A 27,299-nucleotide genomic window follows, 5' to 3' on the forward strand; every position below is an offset into this window, starting at 1 on the left:
AAGCATGAAGGAGCTAGTGTATGTATTTCCACCAGGTCGTCTTCTATAATTACATAGCAAGGATTTTTTTTGTTAACAGTTTCTTGGTTGCAATTAATGGGATATTAAAACCATTGTAAAAAGCTTTTCTTTGCACTTTTACCTTTTTGGTTTGAAATATTTCTAGATTTGAGTTGTAGAACTTAAAATACTGAGTTTGCTGTGCTGTACAACCCCTTTGCCTTGGTTTTTTTGGCCTTTTAGGAGAAACGTTTGAGTTAAAGTGTTATGTTAGGTCTACAGGACAAATGAGTGGATTCATCTGCCCAAGTGTGGGCACGAACAGCTAAGGGTATCACTTTAGGACCTTTTCTAGATATTGTGAGAAAAAGGACACTTTAAAGCATGACTCACCTCATGTATAAGTGAAGCTTAAGGGGACTAGCTCCAATATAGACATAGACATTGGATGTGTCTGAAGTCAGTTGAAAGGAATACTATTGAGGGACCTTGGATATATCTGCACTTTATTATATAATCTAGAACTGAATGGCCCCTCCAGAACTGAACAGAGCCACCTGCTCAGAAGTAGCACATTGTTCTGCAAAACAACATGTGCAACACCCACAGGATATTAACTTTAAAGAATAATCCTCTAAAACAAGGGCTAAAGAAATCAAGCGAAATAAAACGATGTAAGAAGTCAGGAAAGACAGCAAATGAGACAGACAGCCAAGAAACAAGAAAAAGACAGGGAAAGGATAATAAATATTTCCTCAACTCCAAGAAGAAACCCAAGCCATGGAGATGACTTTGCAAGGCAACATTGTGAATCAAAACCCTACTTCTATATCTAGATGACCAATAAATGCAGGTTTGTTTTAGAAAGCCTCTGTGTTCCGTTGTAACAAATGACTGATGCCAAAATAGTCTTATCATGGGTTCACATTGCTATGACAAAACCACTGAGATGAGCAAGAGTGTTCTAAAATAAACCGTGATTCAAAAGAGCCAACAATTCACCTTCAAAGAAAGGTTTGGTTCACCTTCAAACCATGGTTTGGTAACTTTTCTGGCTCTAAGACTTGCAGTCTAGAGCAAAAACTCCTCCGATCTTTATCTTTGATTGGCATTACAAGCAGTATTTATATTAGTTACTTAACTAGTAACTGTGCAAAAGTTTACAAAAAATTCTAAGACAAAATAAAATTTATGCATGCTACTAGAACTGTGGAGGATACAGTCTAATTTCATTACCTCAGGCTGTTTTAAGTCGTGGATTAATCCATACCACAATAAAACTTTCTTTTTTTACATTTATGGCTTTGTAACTATGTTTTTCAAAGGTAATCATACAAAACATACTATGATTGCATAGCCTAATTTACATAAGCTTTGTATTATCTACACTTTTGCTTAAGTTTGGTTATCGTCTACCCTGGAGAACTGAAAATTTATGAAAGACAACAAAGAAGATTGATAAAGAGAACAAATTTCAGTTTTCCCATTAACTCACCCCTCGCATATCTGATATGTTCAGTTTCATTGTATGAAACATGTTTAGAGTTTCTTTCCCAATTACTTTTGCACTGTCTGTTGCATGGTCTAGAGTCACAGTCCTACAAACAATAAAAAAGTATGGTTGAAAAGGAAACTGTTTCACAAATCCTAAAGACAACAACAATTCTGTATTTATTCCAGAGAGGACCTCAAACAAAGACAGATCATAATTGCTTGGCATACAGAAACTGAACACTGTTTTTTTGTTCTGTGATTTCTTTTTAAAAGTACTTAGAACTAAGCATGTTCTACAGAAAAAAAGCAGATTACTTACTAATTGAACATTCTCAGTCCACACATTAAATTGTCAAATATAGTATATATTTAGATACATGCTACCTATTGAGGCCAGACAAAAATGTTTCACTTTACAGTACTCATAGAAATGCACTCATGCACTATCCTTCACTCAAGCTTGGTTCATAAAGAGTTTGCTCAGTACTGTTTCAGTTGTCAATTGTCAAACATCTAAACCAAGAGTTTCAGAAGGAACTCTGACGGAGAAGCAGATACAGGCATGTGCATGTGGATTACAAATAACAAAGAACTCAGATTAATGGTAAGTAACTTGAACTTTAAACAACATTCCAAATACACATCTTACATTGTGAGCAATTTTCTGCAACAACTCTCACAAAATTACCTGGTTGTGAGTTTTACAAATTGCCACCTGAGAGCTTGGCAGGGCAGTAGTAGTGCTTGGTAGTTCTGGTTCTCTAGTGGCTTAACAGTTGAGACAGATAAGGACAGAATTTCAGGTGGCTAATCAAACGTATGTGAGTGATGTAAAGTCTTTTCACTGAGGTAACCGATGCAGTTTTAACTCTGATGGATTGGGCTCTATGGACAAAAGGAAGTTCCACCTTGGTGTTTTGACAGGGTGCCATCCTGACAACTTACTAAACACTTTGATGGTGTCTCCTTAAATTTTAGTCTACTTCTGAATCTGTCAGAAACCACCATGAACAGCCAAGTGATCTCCAGAAAGGTCTGGTTCTGCCAATATCAAAAGGAAAAACCTTCCTGCTGTGAATGATATGAAGACCTCCCTGAGTCTTACACGTTAACATTTTTAAGAAAAAGGAGATCAGTATCACCATTAAGATGCAGCTATGCAAAACATTAGGGAGAAATGCAGGATGGGTCTAAAGGTACACACCATTTCAGTAGAATATTTTACAAAGGTCTATCCTGTACTATCAGGACTTGATATCAATGATGCAGTAAATATACCATTACCATCTCAGAAGTTTAATTTGATTTTAAGCATGTCTGAGAGTCTGAATCCTTTGCAGGACTATGATTATCACTCTAGGGAATCTTGACCTATAGGATGAAAAGCATAGCAACTCATTCACCTGTGAGGTGAGGGGGCAAGAAATGGGTTGTGAGTTGTAGCCTCAGAGAAAATCTTAAATTGAAGAGAGAAACTGGTCACTTTTAGCTCCAGTAAATAATCCCAAACTGTTGGAACTAGGCTGTACATAGGGAAACCACACCTGAGGGAACACCACCCTGCGATTCTAATCCATTTGCCTGGATGCAACTTCCAGAGTTTACCCTGCTGCTGCTAAAAAGCCTTTAACTGGACTGAATAGAAATGCTTTAACAAAGACAGGAATACAGCACCTATATCATCAAATAGCATAATTTGGATTGACTGGGATTGCCAAGTTCATTAGTAAAGCCAGAAGCAGAAACAGAGACACTGCCAAACAAGATCCTGGCATCAGAACTGCTTCAGCTATGTGTGAACAACTTAGCATCCTTGGGTGCCCCCTCATCTTACCTTAATGAGGACTTTATGAATGAAGGAAATTTCAGGGCACACGTACATTAGCATGCCTGACCACAGAAATGAGGTCCAAAGCATTGACCTGTTCATGAGAAAGCAGTCTGGCACTAGTTCCAATAAAGGAGGAATAAAGCTCTATCTCAACACACCCTCAATCCTAAAAATATGTTCTTAGGCTGTTAAGAATAAATCTTCAGCTCAAAGAATTCAGGACAGCCAGAAAACAAAAGTATAGCCTGGTGGATTTTCTTCTTGATATACCAATCCCAAAAGGTGATGAGCTTCTGATAGCGAAAGGTGAATTTTGTAGTTTCAGTTTTTAATACAGGTGAATTGTATGTCACAAGCTCACAAGTATGAGACAGACCCTATGCATGCAAGTCCTGCTGTTGAGTTCTAACCCACTGAAAGAACACCCCCACCTCTTCCATTATCAGCAACCCTGAGCAAAATGACCCTTCAGTTCAGAAGGGATTCATCTGTTACAACAACCTGAGATGGAGGGAAAAATAGAAAAGACCTATCTTCAAAGATGCCAAATGCACCCTCACACAAAAGTCAGGATCATCCCTTTACCTAAGGAACAACTGCTTTGATACAGAAGTGTTTGCCTGAAGAATAAATGTGTATTTAGAAGGTTCTGAGACAATCTTGTATGAAACAGCATATAACTACATGATGCTCTATGCCTAGATTTCATTCTTGTGTTTTCAGTATGCAAACATAAAAATAAATGAGATAAAAAAATCTTCAGTCAACGTCACCCAGTTGAACAATAGGAAAAAAGAAGAATCAGAAAAAAGTAATGGGTAAGAGTAACAGCACTGCTTGTGGAAGCTGAAGGTCCTACTCCTTTGATAGTGACCTACCAACTGACTACCCAGGCAGAGTAACTGGGTTATCCCATTTCACCAGGGATGGGCAGCCACCACAGGTAGCATCTCAATGAGATCAACAGTGCTGCTGCGAGACCAACTAGAAAGAGACTTTATTACGTTGACAATGGTCCACAAGAAACCAAAGGCACTTCTGATGAGGAACTTACGACTCTATGAAAAAACGTAACTGTGAAGGTCAAGAGACATGAATAAGTTGCCTTCTTGAACAGCTGAAACATGGGGCATAGTCTCTGACCTTGAGATTTTGAGATTCAACTTTCTTCGCTCCACTTTGGATCTTCATTGTCTTTTCTCTTCTAGGACCAAAAAAATTCTCTGCAGACTTATTGGTAAAACAACAGGAAAGGTAGATTTGACACAAACAAACTTGTCTGTACTAAGGCAGACAATTGCAGTCCAAGGTGTCTGATGCCAGCTCCAATCTTCAGAATCCAAAGTGGCCTCTCAGTCTTCTGCAGCAAGTAATTCTGCAAATACTGCCCTAGTCCCCATGCGCTCTAGACTTGAAGAACGGTACTGATCACACATCCTTCTTGACAACTGAATCCAACTGTCACAATCAAGGAACAGCAGAAAGCCCCTCAAGAAAAAGGAAAGAACCCAACATTACACAGCTCAGGGAGAGCAAACAGTTTGCAGCAGCAGAACATTTCAACTCAACTGGTCACCAAAAGAAATAAAAATGCTGCTGCATGCCTGTCATAGTTCAGGATGTAAATATGACTTCTGCAAGTACTGCAAAAGGAAAAACAGCTCCAATATTGAGCAAGCTGAAGAAATGTACACCAACAATATACATGTACATATGTATTATTGCTTGAAGACAAACCCTTTAAAAGAACAAACACCTTTATTAGCTAGTATTTCATGAGACTATTATCAAATTAAGAGCAACCTTATATTAAAGTCAAAAAGGAAGAAGAGAAAAAAAATGTACCTACCTACCAAGAGAAATGGATAGTCACAATAATTCTTTGAAAATATTTCACTAAATCCCTTTAATTTTTAAGCAGCATCCACAGCCAAGCCAAAGTATATTCTCTCAAGAAAGCAATTTCAAACCACAAAGAATGCACTTGTGGAGTCAGATTCCTTCTTTCCCATTCCTGCTTCCTCTGAAAACCACAAATTGTTTCTCCTATGCCCAAAAATTTTTCAACTTCTGATATATTTTCTTTTTTCCCCATTTCTCTCTTTGAAGAAACTCAAAGGCAAAAGATGACTGTTAAAATTATTCTCTTTCTGCTTCGGACACCTTAGTCTCTTCCTTCTTTCTCCTCCCAATATACTGTGTTTTTTGTCATTGGGGGATTTACATTCCATGCTGATGACCAAAAGACCACATATGTACAACCCAAACACAGAGGACTTTCGATAATAATATTCTACTTCTGATTATGGTGCAGGTTTGATACGTAGACAAAGAGGTACTAAGCACTTTAAAAATTTCTGTCCTGTCTTCCTGTAAGTTTTGGTGTTCAACATCCTGCAGAAGTGTGCTCATGCCTACTACCGACTATTCTTTTTTCTATGCGTAGTTACCTGGCGATATTATCGCAGATTCCATGACCTCCGTATTTTGCAGGCTCCACTGGTGCCCCAGACTTTCTGACCATAATTTTAAGGGTCAATCGTTTACCCTTCATACCAGCAGCTTCAAGTCTACGTTGGATTTCTTCTGAGAGGCTCAGAAGGAAAGCTTCTGCTTCCTTAGGCTGAAGGGGAAAACCAACAACGTATTTAGATAATTACTAGTTTTCAAATATTGAAGGTAAATCATTACAGGGTTAATGCAATCCAGATGGTGTAAACCGAAAAGAGCAAGCTGACTCACAGGCAACTGTCTTATTTAACTTCACGTGTTTTGTTTTGTTTACATTGTAGGTTGCTGAAGTTAGGCGAGACAGTAGATCCCCATCCTAACGCTGAAATAAGTAGGAAACACTAAGTCCTTTTGGAAATAAGTTTTTTAAAAAAAAAGTATTTAGAAACCCCAACACAGAATTGCAAGTCTAACTTTGAGCACACACCTAGAAGATGAAGAGTATAGGGTTTATATGGTAAATCTTTTTCACTATGAGGAAGGTCAAGCAGTGGAACTTGTTGCTCAGAGAAGTTGTGCAGTCTTCGTTCTTGGAAGTTTCCAACACCAGACTGGATAAAGTCCTGAGCAACTGATCTGATCTCACAGCTTCCCCAGCTTTGAGCAAAAGTTGCACTACACAATATCATGAGGTTTCTCCCAACCTGATTTTTCTACAATTTCTATAAATGCTTAGGTTTTCAACAAAGAGCTCATTTTTTTTTAACACAATTTTGTCAACAACACTCCCCCCCCTGCAATATTTGTAAAAAGTCTAATAAAAATATTGTACTGGAGCAGCTGGTGATGATTTCAGACACTGGCATCTTGGAACAATCAGCATTTAAATGAAAGAGAATGCTAGGTGCTGACAAACCTACTGCAGTTCTCTTTTTCTGCACCAGAGTTGTATAACGAATGCAGAATAGCCAGCTAATTTTGTGCAAGCTTCTTTTCAATCCAATACTTTTGCAGTCTCTCCTCCCATTTTATCATTTGGTCTCCTACTTCTTCATTTTCCAATGGTGCTCTAAGATGGTGCTCTAACAGATCAAAGTGTAAGTGAAAATAATCAGAATATGAGAAGATTCTTCTACAGCTGAAAGAAGTCACTGCAGAAAAGAAAGTAAGTTTGACTTTACCTGTGTAAACCTTATTCCATAGTTGATTTCTGCTGAAACAGATTTTCTTTCTTTTTCTGTACGAACAGGTCGATCATCCAAACCACGACAAAATCTGTAGAGCATCTGTCCTGTTTTTGGACCAAATTCTTTTTGCAGTTTTGACATTGAAGCACACTGCAGATCTCCACAGGTTTTAATTCCCAAAGAAGCCAGCTTAGACTCCATTGTCCTGCCAACTCCTAACAACAAAGCAATTAGTTCTGTTAACTCTACACAATTCAGAGCCAGTCAGGTTTTGAACAAATAAACTTTGTCTTTTTAAACCTACACTAGGTCGTATCAAATTAATAAATAAATATACACCATAAAAAATAAATTACACTCAATAAAACATGGTTCACATTGAAACTTTTGCTGTCTTCACCTGTATTTCTTTAATCTGTTTTATATATTTAGTTTAAGATGTCATACTGCAGTGTGTTTATTTCTGGGTAAAATGTGAATGACTCCTGCTTGCAAATCTTCTTGACAAGGTACTGCCTGTTACAGAATATATAGCTCCGAACACCACAACACCCAGTCCCAAAAGAGTGTAAAACATGTAATATGTTTTGCCATCCTATACAAGCGATTTAATCTAAAAGAAAACCAACAAATATGTTGACTACTGTTCCAGTGCTTCCTGGATAGAAAAATAATATTTCAAGTAGAAGTGATAGCATACCTGTATCACTTGTGCTTTGAATTACTAAGCACTGGAATTGTAGGTAACCATGGCAACAGCACTCATGTAAGTGTGATAAACTTAAGTATATTTCTGGGTTTTGGAGAAGGGGCCTGTTTCTTCCAAAAAATACTAGTCGTATGAGTTTACACTACCAAAGTCAGCGAAAGTTAAAAATGTCAGGTAATCAGCTTCTATCTTTCATAATCTGTTTCCTTGTCCAGGTGGCATTATTGACACAAACACTGAAAAGTTTTTACTATGAACATGCAAGTGAATTCTGAAAACTTTAAAATACTCAAGTCAGAGCACAGTACCACATGAATAATTTTCTGGAGGAAAAATAACTCCTATAAGTTATGCCAAAGAGAAATGATGCTGTGCTGTAAATTATGTTTGCCATGGAAGGGGATACATAAAGAGAATTTCTGGTAAACTCGCACCTGTCTATGTATGCTATTCCTACCACTTTTCCATTTCAGTGTCTATTGCTGTCTATTTTTTGTTTACGTTCTCTTTTTTTTTCTCCTTAAGCAGAGAAAAATACTATTTTGAACATTTAACACTAAATATGTGTGTACAGCTGAGCTCAGCTGATCGCTTACATGCAAAGCATAAATGAGTGCTTACTCAGCACTTTTTGCACTATGTCTGTGTCACATTATACTACTAAAGTATTGAATAACAATACAATACAGAGTTGCATGCCAGGAAACACTTTAGCTTACAACTCTTTTAAGTATTTTCCTGGAACAATAAAAAAATGTAATAAAGCCTGTTTTCACATAGGTGTATTCTGTATGTCCTTACTGTCTATCACTCTCCCAGCACAGTAACTCCAGTTCCCTGCCATTTCCCTGTGAATCCCACTATGCCTTGGAGAACCTCCCTAAAACCTGTGGGCCAGAAATGCTTCTTTCCTCCCCTCCAGCTTTCTCCTTGGTCTTCTCTATGTCCACAGGCATCCCACTCAATTGTTCTAGTTCTCCCTTACTGAAATACCCTTCTCTCTCCTACGTGACCAAGGAATGCAGGACAGAAAACATATACTCTGGCTATACATCTGATGACTGGGAACTACTACCAAAATGTACAATAGTTGAATTTTGCCTGCCTGTCCCACAAAGGATGTACTCATTTGGATCACTCTCCTCTGTCAAGCTGTCATTTTTCACAAAACTTGTGGAAACATTATGTCATTAGAACATCTATCTCCCAGTAAGATTTGGCTGAAACTGCCAAACAGTTCATAAAATTAGCAGTACTGTCATACTTGCAAATTATACATCATAATCACTGTAACAATCATTTCTTCAGACAACTAGGCAAAAAACAGTTGGAATTTGACAAACCTGTTATTCTTCTTTAAAAGAATCAACACATTCTGTCACAGTTTGCAGTATACCATTGACTAAAGATCCTTACCCCAAAAAATAATTACCTGTGTAACAAATGCCTAATGTGTATCCTAAGTCTACCCAAACCAAAAACGGTCTATAGTGGATGCAGAGCACAACAGTGGTAATATTCCCACAGCAGCCTTACTTTTCACCTTCCTCTCTATTTATCAGCCATTCTAATACAGCTCATGTTGCAAGCAGAAACACTTCTCTAGTTTGGTAACATTCTCCTCTGCCAAATTTTATTTCTTGATTTTCCTTCTGTCCTTCTTCTCTTCTAAATCTCTCAGAGTTTCTTAGATGCAGCAGAGATTAAACAAACTCCTCTCTCTCTCTTTCCTTTCCCCCCTTCATATACTCTCTCTTTTATTGTGGCATCTGTGCTATTTTTTCCAGCTCCTGATTTCATACACTCCTTTTTAGAAAGAATAATTTATTGGGCTAGTTCTCAGTTCTAAGCAAACCCAGCCTCTCTCAGTGATAAGTACCTGATGTTACTATTTTATTACATTCATTATGATACAGCAAGCTAGCATTCACTTGAAATGACTCATCTAAATAATTTTATTAAAGAATATAAGGTTGCGTAACATACTAAACTCTGAGTTTCTTCCATAGATCATGCTGTGTGATCTGTAAAATTCTTTGCCAAAAAAGATGCTTCTCAAAGATACAAAAAGGTCACAGAAATTCTTTTCAGAAATTTCAGAAATTTTCAGAAATCAGTGTATCTTCTTTTTTTCAGATCATAACCATGCAACAGCATCTAATCTTGTTTGATCCAGAACACAGATTTGTAGCTGAAAGTGTTTTAATATCAGGAGGCAAAATGTCCTGTAAAAGAAAGGAGCACCTGGAAGACTGGTAACAAGTTGCCCTCTGATAAAATCATCCACTTCTTCAGGTTTTAAGTGATACTGTCCATCTGGTTTTGCTTTACGAGTTGCCATTCTGGCCAGCAGAATATTGGAACCTGTAAAAACAACAAATTAAAGTATGTCTGTGGTAACTTCTGTCTTCTCAAGTAGAATGCTGCAGTTCAACAGTCAAGGAAAAAATGCAGAAAGTATAGTCAAATTCTTTGTCTTTTACAAAGAATTTAATGAAATATATTCATATATATTTGCAGTATCTATTTCCAAATTAGCAACTAGCAGTATTTGTGATTACAGCAGCATAACTGTAGTGGTAACTGTGATTGCAAAGTTAAAACCAACAAACAAAAACCCACTAAAAAAAACCCAAACAACCAACAAATAAGTGCAGGACCCTTCATTAAGAACACTGAATTTATTTGTTCTACACATGTAGAGGTACAGATAAACAGTTAAGTGCAAATGGCTGAAAATTTAGAAGTGTAATATTTTAACACTGCAGGACTTCAAAAAATCCACCATGGTCAATGCAAATAATACTTAGCTGACAATTCTACATTGTATATTATATGTAAAATACTGGAATTAAGCTAGTATTTGGGCCCAAGTATTCACTAAAAAAATCCAATTACTTTATTAAATGATTATATGCACTCATAAAGTGTGGTGGGAACAAGACCTATTTCAGCATTTTTTTCTTCCCCGTTTATAGGTTTACTCATGCCCAGCCAATAAGATCTCTGAAATGATACCCAGACAGATTCGTTATTGCCACTCAAACACCCTGTTCTAAGATAAAGCGAACTAATGAAAGATCAGGGGAATTCACAACTCACAGCACTGTGCGTTACTATTGCTCTTCTCCTCCCACCTATGTTAACACACTTTTGTCTATTCTAAAATTTTATTCAGTAAGAACAGTAACAGAGTTTTACGTGCACTGTTTCTCCTGAGAGATTAAATTGGTGAAACAATTGATGACAGATTCCTCATTCAATTTCCTATTTAACTTTGGGGATCCGTGTTTTGTCTATAGAGTACTGAAGATTTCTGATCCTCTTATCAAACATACCAACATAGCCTCTAATACCATGAAATCTCAGTGATTCACCTTCTGCAATGTATTGTTCTCGCACACTGAAGTGAAGTAGGAAAAAACTAATACCTCACTTAACAAATGAGAAACCAAGATACAGGATGTTTATAGATGAGTGTTTAATCTTTCACTAGTATTGTTTAAATCAATTTAGTTTAGCCACTAAAATCTCTAGGGTAAAAATTACATTTATTCAACTGGCACAAGCATGTCCTTTTTAATTTAACTCTAATCAGACAACAGTGTTGAGAGGACATCTCAACAGTGTAACAGTATCTATTCAGATTTACATTTTATTATATTGGTACAACTTTCCCACTGGGCAACATATAAATCACTTCACAAGATGTATGTTTCTGGCAGACCATGTTTTTGAAATAAGGTCTCTACATTCATGTAACAGTACAAGTACAATTGTTTCCTCTGATTTATTTACTTAATGATGAATTACGATTGAAGAGACAAAGTCCCTGTAGTGTACCTACCATATGAATTTCGAGAAAGGATACCAAAATTATTTTCCAAGATCTCACATAAATTGATTATTAGAAAAAAAAATATTGCTGATACGTATGTGTCTCTTTCAATCAGTAAGAGAACTATGACATCAGATAGAAAGTAACACTTTAAAAACTAATTCCGCTCTTTCTATAGAAAAAACAAACACACTAAATAAGCATATAAAAGAGATTACAAATGTATTTCAATTCAAAACAAGACATAAACAGGAATCCAGGGCATTACAGTCTCTGTACTATGATATCGTAAGAAATAAATAAGAAATAAAGGAAGTATTCTGCCTACAGTAATGAATTTCAGCTTGTCTCACAAGTGGATTTCATTCACTTACATACACTCAGTATATTTATTTACAGATACTCAACTCTAGTATTAATTAGGGACAAAAACAAAGGAGAAAGGAAGGGGCCAAGTGAAAAGAAATCAAGGAAGTCCTTTCAGATGTGTGATTTCATATACACTACCTACTATAAATCACACAAATCTTTGCTTTCAATACCTTGTAATAATTGTGCTAAATCCTGCCACCCCATAAACTCTTACCGCTATCTCTGATAAGGAACAGAATCTGTGCTCATTTCTCTTTTTACTGGAAAAATACAGTAGCATTTCATAAAAATGAATGTAAGAATATCATACAGATGGAAATTTAGCATAATGTTCAGATAACAAAGAAGTGATAGCAATTGTATACATTTTTGCTTAAAACTTTCTACTTATGAAGATTTTCTCGCATTTTTATTTACACTAATTTAATGTAAATGGCAATATATTCCATATTGCACAAACACTTAGAGTTTTAGCAATCTTACATAGCTTTGATACACCTAACAATAGCAGGCACTGCTTGTAAACAGAAATGAAGGAAGGTACTTACCCATCCCAACAGAAGCAGTGCATTTAGTTTGGGCTTTGATTTCGGTGCGGATAGCATTTGCAAGTTGATCAGGAGTCAATCTGGTCTCTGTAAGGATTTCAGTGATATCTACTAGTGCTTCATCACAACTGACTGCTTCGATGTTATGAGTATAGCTATCAACACAAAGTAAAGCAGGTGAAACACCAGCAACAGCTCACCATCTGTTAAAACAAATATGTAGCAAATAAAGTCTTCCTTTTGCGGTGGCATTTCCCTGCTTATTTTGTATCACACGTCACTTACATATTAAAAATGCTAAAATAGCAAATTACAGTAACATTACTAATTTAGGACTAATTTCAACATGCATCATGATTTTAAAGGAACAGCTGGAGAAGGAGTTGAATACTTATTTTTCATTGACAATAACAGATTTCCAGTTTTGTTCAAGTGCATTTTAAACCAGAAAGTAGTTTCTAATAGATGTTACTCCAATAACCCATTCCTAAGTTACTCAAAAAAACCTTCTGGAAGAATCTCACTACTAAGCAGGGATCTGCTTCTCATAGTGTAATCAGCAAAAAATTTAACAATGACTCCTTTGGAAGTCAGATCTTGACTGTTTACAGAATTTGACTTCAAGATAAAAGAATGCTCAGAAGAAGCACGGTGCTCAAAATAACAAAAATACTATAAAAGGAAGATCTCAAATAGGAATGGCTTTATTGAAGCTGAAGAGTAACATGGAGATGAAAATACTAAATCGAATAATAGCATTCAGCAGTGGCAAATAAAATATGCTTGATAACCATGAAAGATCATGTAAACAAACAGCACGTTACCTTGCTAATATTTCATATACTGTCCGTGCAACTTCTTTGTACGCATCAAAATCATAGGAAACTGCTTGCAGATTTGGACACAACTTTTTTGCTTGGCCAAAAAACATTCCATTCTTTATGCCGACTTGTCTAAAATTAAATAATAAAAACCCCCCAGATAAACACAGTACCGACTTTTCCACAAATTAATATAGGGTATTTCCAAATGAAGTATTTGTCTTTTCCCACAAAAATGAATTATCAATAAAAAGGGATTTAGTCCAACTGCTAGCAATTTAACAGGTAAGAAAAATAACTGCAAATAGAGTATTTGAATCAGCTGTATAATATTCGGGCATGCAGCATGGACAGCCTGCCTGCTTAAGACAAAGAAAAAGTCTCCAGAAAGCACTACTTGCTATCTTCTGTTTTAAATTAAAACCATGCATATACTACAGTGAGTAAGGTAACTGGATCTTTCACTGTGCAAGCTTACAAAATTATGCTCCCGTAATAAATAAACTCTAACTTTTTGAAATACAAATATAAGCCTGCCTATCCTAGCATGCTTGAGAAAGGTTCTGATGATGGAATAATTTCTGGAGTATTATTTCCATCAGGGAAGAAAATCGTATTTCCAACACTGTGCTTGTATTTATAACAAGTTTCATATTCTGAACATTTATAAGCTATGTTATTGGGGATGCTCAATAATCTGTGCAAGAAATGGTTTTAAGTTTAGTAATCACACTTACTGCCTGATTTTAACTAAAACCTTCAGTAACAAAATGTTCTTAATTCCATAAAAGAATGCAATTTTGATACAAAGAAGTGAAGATAACATTATGAAATCAACAGTATCACAGTGAATGGCATAAGGTTTTTCTTAATAGGCTTTGTTTCAAGTAACATGTAGGTTAGGTTGAGAGCTATTAAGCAGTGTTTAAAAAGCAGCAGCATCCATAGGGAAGACCTTGTGTTAAATTCTAACAACCTATATAACTACAACTTTTGAAAACATAAGAAAAAATTCCTCTCTAGATAAATTTAAAGAAACTGACTTAACAACTGCCATTTTGGGACATTTTATGCCTATCTGTATAAGATTTTCAAGCAACCTGAGAGGTAACTTTTACCTACCTGGCTTCATAACTACAGGAAGCTATTTCAGCCATGGACAGAACAGTGAGATCGAAGTCAGCTCCATTCACATGTGTGGAATCCGGATGCTCCCAGACTGATGAGTCCAGCTTATCAGGTACTCTAATTTCTGCTTGGAAAATAATATTTATATTTGTTTTTATGTTATTTTTCTTAAGAGTTCAACAGAATGAATGTGAAGAAAATAAAAATTATGGATTTTATTTTATACAGTTTCTATACTGCTACCTGTTGACGAAGAGGTTCTTAATACTGTATTGATTCATATCATGGCCCAGAACAAAAAAACCCAGACCCCCCCACATAGTCATCTCTCTCTGCAGATAGGTCTATACGTATTAGTGAGAAAAATATTAAGCTACGGAAAAATTCTGTTTCTATTTTCCCCAAAATTACTAGACAGCAGCTTATTGGTGCGTACATACACCATACTGTAAAATAAGACTGATCTCAGTTAGCTTTAATGACAAGAAAAATGATCAAACACTTGAGGCTAACTGCTACAACTATATTCTGTAAACAAATACAAGAGACTCAAAAATTTACCAACTGCCTGCCTGAACAAGAAGATACTTAGCTATATTTCTTTTTACAAAAAGCACAACTACCACCAGAACACGGAAATTAAATTCAGAATACAAACTCACTTTTTATCATACTTACAACCTCTTACTTAAAAGTATTTTTCTAATAATCTAGATACCACAAAGTGATTTTTAAGAAGGGAAATAACCAGAATGCTAAGTAGCTCTCAAATTAAAAAACACTAGCTAGAAACAGCTTATGGGGATATTAACTGACAAAACTTCTGCTGTTACCTCCTAATAATTCTCTTATTAGGGTATGTCAACTTCTTTCAAATATCACCATAAATTTATCTTGGATCAAAATGCTACAATTATAAATACTGCAACCCCAGTCTTTAAATGAGACAGACCTTCCCTAATTCTATAAAACTTTACTGCATGCTCTTAGATAAATTTTAAAGAGTCCTCCAGGCCCACTGCATACTAGGTACTAGAACAGAATTCCATGACACTGAATACTGGAATCAAGTAAAGCATTTTCTATTCCTTTCTATTTGGGTTTTCACAGTATGTAAACCTTGAAAGATACATGCCTATACTCTAAATATAGATCAGCCTGAAAAAATGGCTAGATGCAAAAACTACTATGCCCTCCAAACTCCCCATCAGAATCAAAACAAGTTATCATACAGACAAAAAGATTCTATTTACTTAAAATGAAATCCAATATGTATGTTATACCTCTTTCTCATTACTGTAGTCTATTTAATACCATACACCTTTGTAATATAATAAACAGGGAATTTTCTTCAGAGTGCCACAAGGCCTAACTATATTTCATGGTACTAACAACTTACACACTGACAATTTGACTGAAAGGAAACATGGTGCTATGTGCACATATGAGTAGTTATCAGACCAGAGAATGTGTTGTAATGAGTGAGTGGAGACAGCAGGGGTAGAGCCCGACTCATGTGAAAAACTGCTTTTGTTCAGACTTTCTGCTAAATTTGTGCACCTTTTTATGTCTTAAATATTTTAATGTATGATGAGCTCAGTAAGTTACCTAGGATGTCTGCAACTGAAAATTAGAGCAAAATTATGCCCCAAATAAAGATAAGAATGACAAGAACAATTTCTTTAGTCCATGCCTTCCTGCGCCCTGGCCTGAGATGATGCTGTCATCTTGTCTATCTTCATTGGACTCGTCGACTTTTTCCACATCGCAGCAGAGCAGATCCCCCCATGAGCTGATGGAGTCACTTCATGTGAAATTCAGGGCAATGCGGAACACATTGTCCTCAATGGAAGGCAAGGTAGAGAACCTCTCATCAAAAGCTGGGAAACTAGACAGGCACATGGTGAATGTGGAGCAACGGATGGAGAAATCAGAGGCCAGGACCCAAGTCTGTGAAAAAGAAATCGCTGAGAATAAATCTGTGACTAATATGATGGTTAAAATCTGCTGCTCTTTAGAATGAAAAAAGGGAGATAGTAGGGTTGAGGGAAAGGAAGCCTAGAAAACATTCACATCTTGGGCATCCTGGCCATGGAAAAGAGACCCCAAACTATGAATCCTGATTAACGTATGTTAATCTCCTATCTGTAGAATGAATGTTAAAGATGGCATGTATGTAGAGAAGTAATTTCTACTACCCAGAAAGGCTATCTCCAATTTGGAGATTTAGGGTGAGAATGATAGCAAGTTTTTAAATTTAAAAGTTACACATTTTTGGATGAACTCAAATAAGAAAAAGAAAGTATTTCATAAAAGATTCAAGATTCTATTGACACTAGATATTTGTCTAGCAATGCAGATCAAAGGCAGGAACCAGTATCACTAAAGAAGTAATTTGCAAAAAAAAAGAAGTAGCTGAAGCAGTAGAATTCAGTATGTGGTCAAAAGTGATTCATAAGGGTTTGTTTTTGTTTATTTTTTGTTTTGTTTGTTTGTGGGTTGTTTGTTTTTTTTTTAATTTGGAACATTGTTTCTAATAAGCAAGACCTGGAGAAGGCAAAATTGCAGAACAGCCTGGAAAGCATGAAGCATGAAACAATGAAGTGGGTTCCATGTTGAAGCATGGATGTAAAAATATGCTCATGTTCAAAGTTGGTCCCAACTACCTTTTTATTTCATTTATATAACATGTCCCCAAACAGAATTGTGTATATTTAACAGCACAATTTAGCATTCTGTATTTTTGATATTTTAGAAAAAGTACTTTTCCATGTGATACATGTGCCTGCTGGGCCATATCTGCCTCTGGCATGGCACAATTAAACACACGCTGTGAAGTGTTTCACATACACTTTCTAAGATACTGTGATGTTAGAAAAGCCTAACCTGCAATTCCATCTTTTCATCTAAGACCATAACTAACTGTAATTTCTCTTCCCCAAAAGAAGACAAGCCATGTACTTATGAGAATGCAAGCAGAAACAACAGGTTGTATTTTTTGTTGATAAAAACATTGTACATGGAGATAAAAATTAATAAAGAGACTAAAAAATATTATGAACTGCAGCTAATGAGATAGAGACTATAAAAAGAGTGTTAGGAAAAAATCCTTTCACCAAAACAACAGATTGCACAATCAGACTAAGTATCAAGAAGGAAAGAGCTACTAGCTGCCTGCCTGTGCGCAAGCCAGTGAGATTGGATGCTGCAGTTAAAGAAATGAATGTGTGGATATCCAGAAAAAGCTGCTGCAGTAAGAAACTGAGTTTGTTATACAATGAGGCTGAAACCTGCTGTACCCTTAAGCAATAAATACAGTACAAGAGATACTATGGAATTTGTGAGTCACAAAGAACATGCTACACATCAGCTAAACTTCCATAATTTAACTGCCTCACTCTCCAAACATCACTTGATTGTATGAAGTCACACCTTTATGCAGTGTAAGGTCCTAATAAAAGTTACGAAGTCACTGTATAAAACTGAACTACCAATAAATAGTTCATACACAAGCTATACTACAGAAAATCCAACTCCATAAAAAACACAGCTATCTTTGTAACGGACTTATACGTGGCATTGCAAACAACACAGCAGAAGCTAAGTCTGGAGCATCCTGAAAAGTCCTTAAAAACTTAAAGGCCAGTGGGTTCCACAAACATATATTCTACCTCAGGTTGGAAGTGTTCTTAAATTACAGCAAAAAGACAAATAAAATGGCATCACTTCCTGTAACACCTTGTTTCCAAATGTCTTTGAAAATTGGCAGAATTTATTAGGTTTTTTTCTGTTTTTTTAAAGTACTAACATTTCAGAAACCACCACGGAAGAACAACCTGTCTTTTTCCACCTCTTGTATCAACAAAATATCTCACTGAGGTGTAAACTTTGTAACAATAGTACTTGCTACCACACGGTTGGTAAAAAGTGCATATACAAGTGACAAAGGAGAAACTGAACTTCCAAATCTAAACTGAAATTAAATAGCAGCTGCCCCTCGTATATGCACATTTTAGAAACCTTATGCTAAAAACTAAGTTTCAAGCTGATTAAGCAGACTGTTGGAGAAAAAAAGAGAAACAAGTTGCCAATGTTTAGCAATATACTTTCTCATACTAAATGCAGTTCAGGCAGTATAACAATAATAAAACTTGCTAATAAAAGTATGTTTGTTTACATTAGTATACTACTACTTAAGGACACAGAAAGTAACAAATTTCTAAATTACTGCAGGCAAGTAAGGAATTCTCAAACTACAACAGATGCCCTGGTTTTGAGGAAACAAAGTACCGGAGAGATGGAACTAATGGAAGTTGCACACTTCCCAGAAATCTAAAATGCTCTAAGGACCACCCAAATTAACTCATGGTACACAGATATTGTACACATGCAATTCAAAAGCCAACTTCAAACAATCAATTTCTCACTGGCCATGTGCTGTCATTTCTACTTTTATAGTAAAAAAAATTTAGTAGCCTTTTAAAATTTATTTTGTACCTTCTTCTCTGTAATAGACTTACTCAGAACGAAGTGATCCTGAAGTGATCTGTATTTATTTCTTATTTCAAATAATTATTCAACCTCAATTAAAGTGAGTAAAACCTAAAGTTACTTTAAAATAATTCACCCATACTGAGCAAAGCTAACTAACAAGAAGTCACAGTGGCATGTTACTACTGAGGCCACAGAGCACCATGTTGTCCAAAGACATTTATTTTCTGAAGTCTCCTGCATGAAAAAACTAAATTTATCCACTGTGCACTTTCTTAATAACTTCAAGGAAAAAGTCTTTAATAAGAAAAGTTAAAAAAATACAGACAAACAAACAGACTTATCTGTACCTGCTTTGCCATTCAATAGCTTATTCTGGTAATATTGCTGTTCAAGCTGGGGGTTTGCACCAGGGCGCAGCGGTGCCTTTCCTGCACCTCTGTTACTAGTAACAGCTACTGGTTTTCCTGTGGAGAAGAAGTGCATGTACTTGTAAGTCAACATCTATAATAGCTTACATTTTAATAACAGCATAACTAGGGTAAGATCATAAAGATGTCTGCTTTACTTTTTCATAATTTCTTTCCAGCTTATACACTCTTACAGCATTAAGGAGGAAACAGCTATGAAAGTGACTTTGCACTGTGACTATGCATTTGCTGTCTTAATTGCAGTCACACGTAAAGAAGAAAAGCTTTTAAAGAGTGAAAATACAGCCATAGTAGTTTGTCTTTAATAACAACTACAAACTGAAGGTGTGAAACTTCACCAATGCCCTAATGATTAGTTTAAGACACAGCAAACACTGTACTGGTTTTAAATACTTTATCGTGTTTATTAGCTTAAGTAAACTCAAAGAGTGTACACATACCAACACACTCAGTTCCACTTGTTTAATTAACTGTACAAAAATAAAATCTTTAGTAAACTTCTGCCTTTTTAGTAATGTCAACACCTCCATAATTTTTCTACAGGAAGCTAATTTATACACTGAAAGTTCTGGCAGACTTCCGTGGAACAGAAAAAAATATTTGCAGAAAAGTCCTAGGTTCTTTATATTCCAGTAATGGAATTTGAAACCTGGCAGGATATAAAGTTTTAAAGATCCAAACATACCAGGAGTATCTTTGATACAGTTGCTCCTGCCTTTGCACAGAAGAGAACAAAGGAATTGCATATACAGCTTACTCTTCTTTCCCAAAGTCTACGATAGCTGGGTGTCAGATGGTCACCACTGCACCGAGTCTTCAGACTTGTGCATCACCGAAGTTCAATGTTTGCACAGAACAACTAGTATTTGTCAAATCTTAATCTCTGAATGGTACAGTTGTAAAAAACCCCACCAAAACTTGCTAAGGAGCTGCACTAACTCTTCCTATGCCCCAAGCATAATCACACAACTCGAACAATGCCAACCGAATTCTTCATCCTCCAGGTCTTATAATACTCCATGACTAAGAGCTTAGATAGACAAGGGAAGAAGCAGCAAATTTCCCTTGAAAAAGATGAATCAGGCAAAGAGACAATTAATTCTCAGCCTTGACCTTTCCCCTTTTCTAGTTCAACAAAGTTCCTTACATTACTTCAGGAAAATTATTAGGATATCCCATTCTTTTTTTTTTTTTTTTTTAACAGAGAGTGACCAAAACCCACTTTTGGTACAACTAGAATTTGATCTCCGATTTCTAATATGGTAGATTTAAGTCTCAGTAAGATGTGCAATGTTATACAGAATGGTTACTCCAGATTTTACTTCTCTCCTCTTATTTTAGATACTGAAAGGAGACAGCAAAGAGAATTCCGATTCTCTCTTCCACTTGCTTTTGGATTGTGAGAAAGTAAGCAGGAATATGAAAGTTGCATGGTCTGACTATCAAAGATGCCAGAAAAAAAGATTAACATGCAAAGTTCATTTTGTAAGTGTGCAAGTTTGGTTCTCTTTTTAAAGGCTTAACTGAGTAACCTGTAACATGTAGAATTAAATACTGACCTTTGAGATCTGGTCTATTTCGGATAGCCACAGACACAAAGAAGCAATCCATATCCACGTGCATTATACAGCTCTGTGGCTTGGCTGAGCTCGCAACAGACACATTACCTAGTATGAAGATACACCAATAGAAAACTTGAACCCTAATTTATACACTTTGGTACTACTCACAGTAGTCATCAAGGCCTATTATCAAGTTTTTACCGCATTAAATTATAAAGATTTTTGTTTCTTCTCACGAAAAAGATACTTTCATTTACAAAATTCTCAGAGAAATGTAAACATAAACAGTAGACAAACAGCCTAAACAATGCATCAACTTAAAGTTTCTATTTTATTTTCTCATAATTAACACCTTCTAGCTAACAAGTTTCCCCAACCCACGGAGATTAATGCATGTTGTGGGAACTGGATCTTAATTTTGCCGTGTTAACAGAGAACTTTACTCCGTTTTGTTCATCAATCAGAGACTGGTCCGAAAGATAAAAAAAAAAGTTTAGCTGCACTAAGAGCTACCATTAATTCTTCGTGAAACACATCAAAATTAGTTTTAAACCTCCCGTGCAACTGGATTTTGTCACTGCTGTACCTAAACTCATGGAACCATTCAGCAAAGATGACCAAGATAGCTCCAGACTGAAAAACTTACACACCTAAAGCACTAGAAATACTGTCAAGTATTCTAGAAGTTCAAGTCTGCATGTCTATGTTGCTGACCTACCAGAGGAGGTTTTATCTAACAAAAAAAAAATCTTAATTTGAACAATGCATAAAGTGTAACAGTGAAAAAATACTTCAATACATCAAGTAAATTGTTCTGCTTAACATCTGAGTTAATTACCAAGTAATCAGAAAAATGTTTTTCTGTTTTTAATAATTTACCATTTTTCTTTGAAAAATAAGGACTGTCTTATAAAGGGCATATTTACAAATCAAGTGATCAAGTTAATGCTTAAGAAGCTGCTACTTGTCAACTGAAACAGTCATCAACTATTTGAATACTCTAGGCCAAATCAAAGAGAAAATAAAAATATATTAGCTTATACCATATTTTGATGGAAAAAAATACACATTAAGGTAGTTCATAAGCTAACATGTTTTATAACTGGGGTGTCCCAGCACAAACACAGAATCAGTTAATTTATTTATCTAACAATAATTTTTTAGGATGTGGTAATTTATCGTCAAACATATTTTCATATGTTTACAAGTGAATATTTTTACAGCACAACAGAGTCAGAATCTCTTTGATGGTACAGAGCTAACCTTTTAATTGAGTAAGACTGTAAATGAGAGATTCTAAAGACACAAAATACTTTATCTATACTTGTAACACTTCGCCTCTCATGAATTACACATATTTTTTCATTTTGGCCCTTGATGTAATGCCATAAAACATTTCTCTTCTGTCACAAGCCAGGTTCAGAAGTCTCATATGACACTGCTACCCATTTAAACAGACCCAGAGGTATATTAAACTCTTACTAACAAAAAAAATTTTAGAATTTTAGTTCACTTCAAAATGTTGCTCATCTTTTAAATTTTCACACTGAACTATAAGCAGCAAGGTTTTTTCTTCTGTTTTTTTCCCTTTAGATTTTCACATAGCAACTACAGACTTGTGTATTTAGATATATATAGTATTTTTTGCCCTTGATCAATCCACGTATCTTGGTAAAGTCAGGAATATTACTTCTACAAGGAGGAATTGAATATAGACCAGAGTATCACATTAAGTCACATTTTAAGTTAAAAAAACCCAAACAAACAAAACCAAAAGCAGTTGGATCCTTTAGTTTTCAGTGCATCGAAGTCACCAAGCTTTTCCAGATAGCCTGACTGTAATGTGAATATTGAATACTAACCTACTCAGTCTCAGTTAGACATTTAATGTACAAACAAAGATATAAGGCACCTTCTCAACATAAACCTTCTTAAACAAGTATCTACCTGTGTCAGTTTTAAGTGCAGACCTGCCTGCTTTCCATTTTTTTAATTTTTCCCTTCCTGGAAAGACACCGCTGTTTTTCCTCTGCAGGCTGTTGACAAACTCTGTCAATTCACACTTCCATGTTGATATATGATGCAGTCTTGAACGTGAATAGAAGTCAGAAATAAAACTACAATCTGAAGGTTTGGACACAGGTAAGGAAGCTGCCTTGCTAGGAGTAGGTACAGAAGTGCTTTTTGTGCTTGAAGGCCCCTGAACAGTGGAGTGGTGAGCACCATTTATTTTAGCATTACTGTGCAAAGATGAAGATGAGGATGAATTACTCATAGTCCTATGTGGATTCCATGAAAAGTCTGTATTTTTGTTGCTTTGCTGCAACTGCTGCGTTGTGCAGTCTCTAAAGTCAACCATGCCTTTTTCAGTCTTCCCCTCCTCCTGCACAGGGCCTGGAGAGAACCTACTTGCAACACCGTTGCCGGAGGGCACCAAGCAATCCTGTGTCTTTAAGGCACTGGTAGAAGTGTGTGTGTGTCCATTAAAAATGGCAGTGCTGTCTTTGTGAGACTGAATCCCATTTTGTTTCCGTCCGGGAAGGATCTGCTCCAGCTCTGTAAATCCAAAATCGTCACTTTCTTCTTCCTCTTCTTCATTCCAGCTACTTATTCCATTGGGTGTGATCTCGTTTTCCACCTCACACTTTTTAATATGATTTCTGAAACAGATATGATTATTTAATACCATATCTGCTATAAAAAAAAGGCACATTTACAAGTCATTTCAAGTGCTAAGTATTTATCTTCCTAATTGTTATCAGTATATGCTTGAGTAGTTTTTACATTCTCAAGACAATTACCTCAAACTTTGAGCCATGTCCTCTTAATGTCACAAAATACTGTATTGCTCTACAAAAGATTTCACAGATTTGGTGTATTATTAATGCAGCACTACCAGGAGTTTACATGGGAGTGACCAAAATCATGCTCACATTAGAAAAGCTATTTCCAAAGCCTTTAATTTGACCAGCAGTCTCCAATCGAATTACAGTAATTATTTGTTAACAGAACTGTACTACCAAGGACAGCATGAATGGTGCAGGAATATGCAAACCATCAGGACAAGTTATCTTTTGATCAAGAGATGCAATTTTCCTTATCTAGTTACAAACAAACAAACAAAAAAAGAAAAAAAGAAAGTATACATAGAAAACTTCATTTTTTTGAAAATTATTTTAGATTAATGTGTTAGATTTATTTTATCTTCTCTCAAGGAAAAATCTGTTCAAGCTCTATAAATCAAACATATTCTTAACTTTTGACAAAAACACAAATTACTTTTCATCTTTTAAGCATATAAAACAAAGTATTCTGCCACAAGTGCACTGGCAATTTACATATACTCTGACAGTGTAGAGGCAAAGTTTTCATTCAAAAAATTAACTCTGTAACAAACCCTAAGTGGAATTAAAACCGAAGCCTTCAAGAATTGTGCATACTCTTGATCTGCTGAAAAAAAAACAACCATCACTCCCAACTCCCAAGGCTAGCAATTTAAGTACATAAAAAAAAAGGTGGGAAATAATTAGCTATCCAGTATATCAGTGAAACCAGAAAGCCAATTAACTGTGACAACAATTTGGTTAAGATTATCACAATCATAAATTATATTAAACATAATATTTCTCAGGAGTTGCATGGTTGAAAGTGGTACATCCAGTGGTACATATTTAGTATCAGAGATAGGACAGGCTTTTAAACTCATGCTTTTCAGACTAAATCGATATTTTTAGAAGTCTGAATATTCTTCTCATTTAAAAAACATTAACAATGCAATAATAAGAGGTGATGGTGATTGTATCACTCGTTGTTTAAAATACAGGTAAGAAATACTGCTTAGGATATTCATTTTGTGGCACCGATTTTATTTTTCCTCAATATAGACAAATCCCACTCGTGGTAAAGTCTCCTCAGCATTATGCAGAACTGGATTTTAAATAAATCAGCGGACTGTGGAAGAACACAGACCACCATTACAAATCAGAAAGTATAGTATCTTGTACAGTATCCTTGGCCCTGTTTGAGCAGTAGTGTGGGACCAGATGACCTCCAGAGGTCTCTTCCAACCTCAACCATTCTATAATTTTATGATTCTTGCCCCTAAACAACAAACATGTGCTTCTGAAAAAGATGCAGGAACCCTCTTAAAAAAAACCTACAGAACAGTCTGTTCAAGGGGAAGGTTTCTTTCCAAATTCCAATTCCTCTGCCAGTTACGAGTTTCGCTGGTGTTTTCTGTTCTATTCCCTTCTCAAGGTCTTTTAGGAGAATTTTTTATATTGTAATTGGATTTTTTAATCCATCTTCTCTCTCAAGCGTGACTTAAACCTTGGTATTAGCATACATAAGGTACACTGTGACTTTTTTTTAAAAAGCTAAAGAAAGAACTTAACAACTAGTATGCATTTACATTTGTTCCTAGTCACCTTTAGAAAAAGCAATCAAATCATACCAGCTTTTTGTTTTTGAAATAAAAACCTACTTTTCAGTGTCACTAGTCAGAATCCTTTAATGTATGCTTGTTGCTTCCATACAAATATGCTATATCCTAGGACTCCTAGGTTATGTTATCAAGGAAAGTGTGGTCCAAAGACTAGAGACAAGGCTTGGTAACTACAGTTACCTCTGTAGTTCTGTCCTCAACTATTTATATAGCTATACCTTATTTTTAAATTTCAGTGCCTCAGAGCTTCCCTCTTATAAAGCTGAAATGAATTTTAAAAATGCTATATAGTTATAAATGCAAACCCATTATGGGTGAATGATTAGCATTTGCATTACAAGATCAGAAACACTTACACCCTGTTGAGATCTTTAGCTATATTGCTTGGACCTGGCATGGCATCTTCAGATTTGCATATGCTATTAAAGTTGAGACCTTTTTGAACACTTGACTGCTTGGTGTAAAGCTGATACGGAATGTGTGAGAGGAGACGTCCAGCTTTAATGCTGAAACAAAAAAAAAGGAACAGGTTACTACTCAAGACATTTTAAAAAACCCCAACCTTCTACGCCAGAAAATATCTCATGTACAATAAACTATTACTTTGGTCATTACCTTTTGCTGTTCTGCTATGTGTACTTGCAGTCCCTTCCACAACCCCCCTCCCACTACTAACTGGATTGAACTGAAAAGTAATTTGTGATGTGGTGACTGGTACTACAAAAGATATTTGCACAGTTGTGTTGGTCAGTTGTCTACATCCATTTCTCTTCTCCAATTGACAGGCACAAACCCCAAATATTTAATTTCAAAAACAAAATAAAGAATAGCTAGTCAAAAAAACCTGGTGAGTGGTCCAGGTTATTCTAACTGAACAATGCTGACTGAGCTCTTTAACTTGGAACAATGCAAATGCATGTCTTCCAAGGAAATTTGTGTAGAATTTGAAGGAGGTCAGCTAGGATGTGGTTCACTATTGAAGAGGAACTACTTTTTCCATTCCAAAAGGATAATTACCCCTTCTTGTGAGAAAATTCACTGAAGAAAGCTAGACAGAAGAATAATTTCCAAATAGACCTTCCATAAATATCAACCACAGTCATTCCAGTTCTGTCCTATGTGTTCCACTGTAACTCCCTCTTCTTTTTCTTCTTCCAATGAAACTGTAATTATACTTCAATAACTGCTAAATTCCTTAGGGAAGTAATGGACTTTGAAGTGGAATCCTCTCAAAAATACACCACAGCATGATTTCATCTCTCCACCCCAACGCCTGTTGCTGGCAGTAGAGGTAACAGCCTTCCCAGCCTATACTTCACCTCTTCTTCATATAGAACTCTCCATATTGAACACTGGGTCACAGATGCTGAAACTTCTTACAGCAGAGGAACCTCTCATATCAAAGAAGCTTAATATTAGCGTTCAGTTTTGAACATACAATTGGATTCAAATTTTTACAGAGAATTTAGCTCAGTGACAGATACTGTTTTTCTGTTCTTCAATACCTGAATGCTTTCTCTTGGAGATGTGCTTTTTACTAGCTCAAATCTGTACTACTGTCAAGGGAGCTGGACAGTGAAACAAAAGCCCTTAGGAGCTTTCTTGCTGCAATTAGAGAAGAATACGGTGGGAGATCGCATTTCCCAATTAGATAAATTAAAACTAGTTAGGCATATACATAGAGACCTGGTAAGGTTTCTATGGGAATAGGATAGTAAAAACAGCCCTAAAAATATATCAATTAAATATTGTTTGATACATGAATATATAGCATTCATAAAGGAATATAATTTACGTTAAACATTGCCAAACACATGGTAGAGTTCCAAAGCTTTCTTGTACAGAAAGTGGTGATGCAGCTACTCAGCTTTTAACAATGCTTGGTTAGACTGTTTCTCATACCACCAGGTGAACCTGGGTGCATAAACACCCAGGTAATATTTCAAAATCATTACTGCAATTTCAAGATGATAAAAAACCACATTTAAGAAC

General features: G+C 35.8%; 1 protein-coding gene and 1 long non-coding RNA gene across 20 annotated transcripts in view; one reads left to right on the forward strand and one right to left on the reverse strand.

The window, feature by feature from the left end:
* Positions 1-27,299, reverse strand: part of REV1 (REV1 DNA directed polymerase) — a 62,629-nt gene that overhangs the window by 12,913 nt on the left and 22,417 nt on the right. For 11 of the 19 annotated variants that reach the window (XM_075135506.1, XM_075135548.1, XM_075135480.1 and 8 more), the window contains 11 exons: positions 25,664-25,813; positions 22,811-23,523; positions 20,861-20,968; positions 19,221-19,337; positions 14,374-14,506; positions 13,255-13,383; positions 12,431-12,585; positions 9,917-10,036; positions 6,958-7,178; positions 5,776-5,948; positions 1,496-1,598 (listed from right to left, as the gene is read on the reverse strand). In XM_075135506.1, the coding sequence (XP_074991607.1) occupies positions 1,496-1,598; positions 5,776-5,948; positions 6,958-7,178; positions 9,917-10,036; positions 12,431-12,585; positions 13,255-13,383; positions 14,374-14,506; positions 19,221-19,337; positions 20,861-20,968; positions 22,811-23,523; positions 25,664-25,813 (2,122 nt within the window). Of the gene's footprint in view, positions 1-1,495; positions 1,599-5,775; positions 5,949-6,957; positions 7,179-9,916; positions 10,037-12,430; positions 12,586-13,254; positions 13,384-14,373; positions 14,507-15,987; positions 16,330-19,220; positions 19,338-19,986; positions 20,130-20,860; positions 20,969-22,810; positions 23,524-25,663; positions 25,814-27,299 lie in introns of those variants that run through there. The other 8 variants (XM_075135523.1, XM_075135497.1, XM_075135582.1 and 5 more) reach the window with 7 other exon arrangements.
* LOC142074863 (uncharacterized) lies at positions 1,594-4,736 on the forward strand. The gene is made up of 2 exons (XR_012670732.1): positions 1,594-2,098; positions 2,473-4,736. It is a non-coding gene; the product is annotated as an uncharacterized LOC142074863 (long non-coding RNA).

This window comes from Calonectris borealis, chromosome 1 (genome assembly GCF_964195595.1).
Source record: "Calonectris borealis chromosome 1, bCalBor7.hap1.2, whole genome shotgun sequence".
In the NCBI taxonomy this organism is placed as follows: domain Eukaryota; kingdom Metazoa; phylum Chordata; class Aves; order Procellariiformes; family Procellariidae; genus Calonectris; species Calonectris borealis.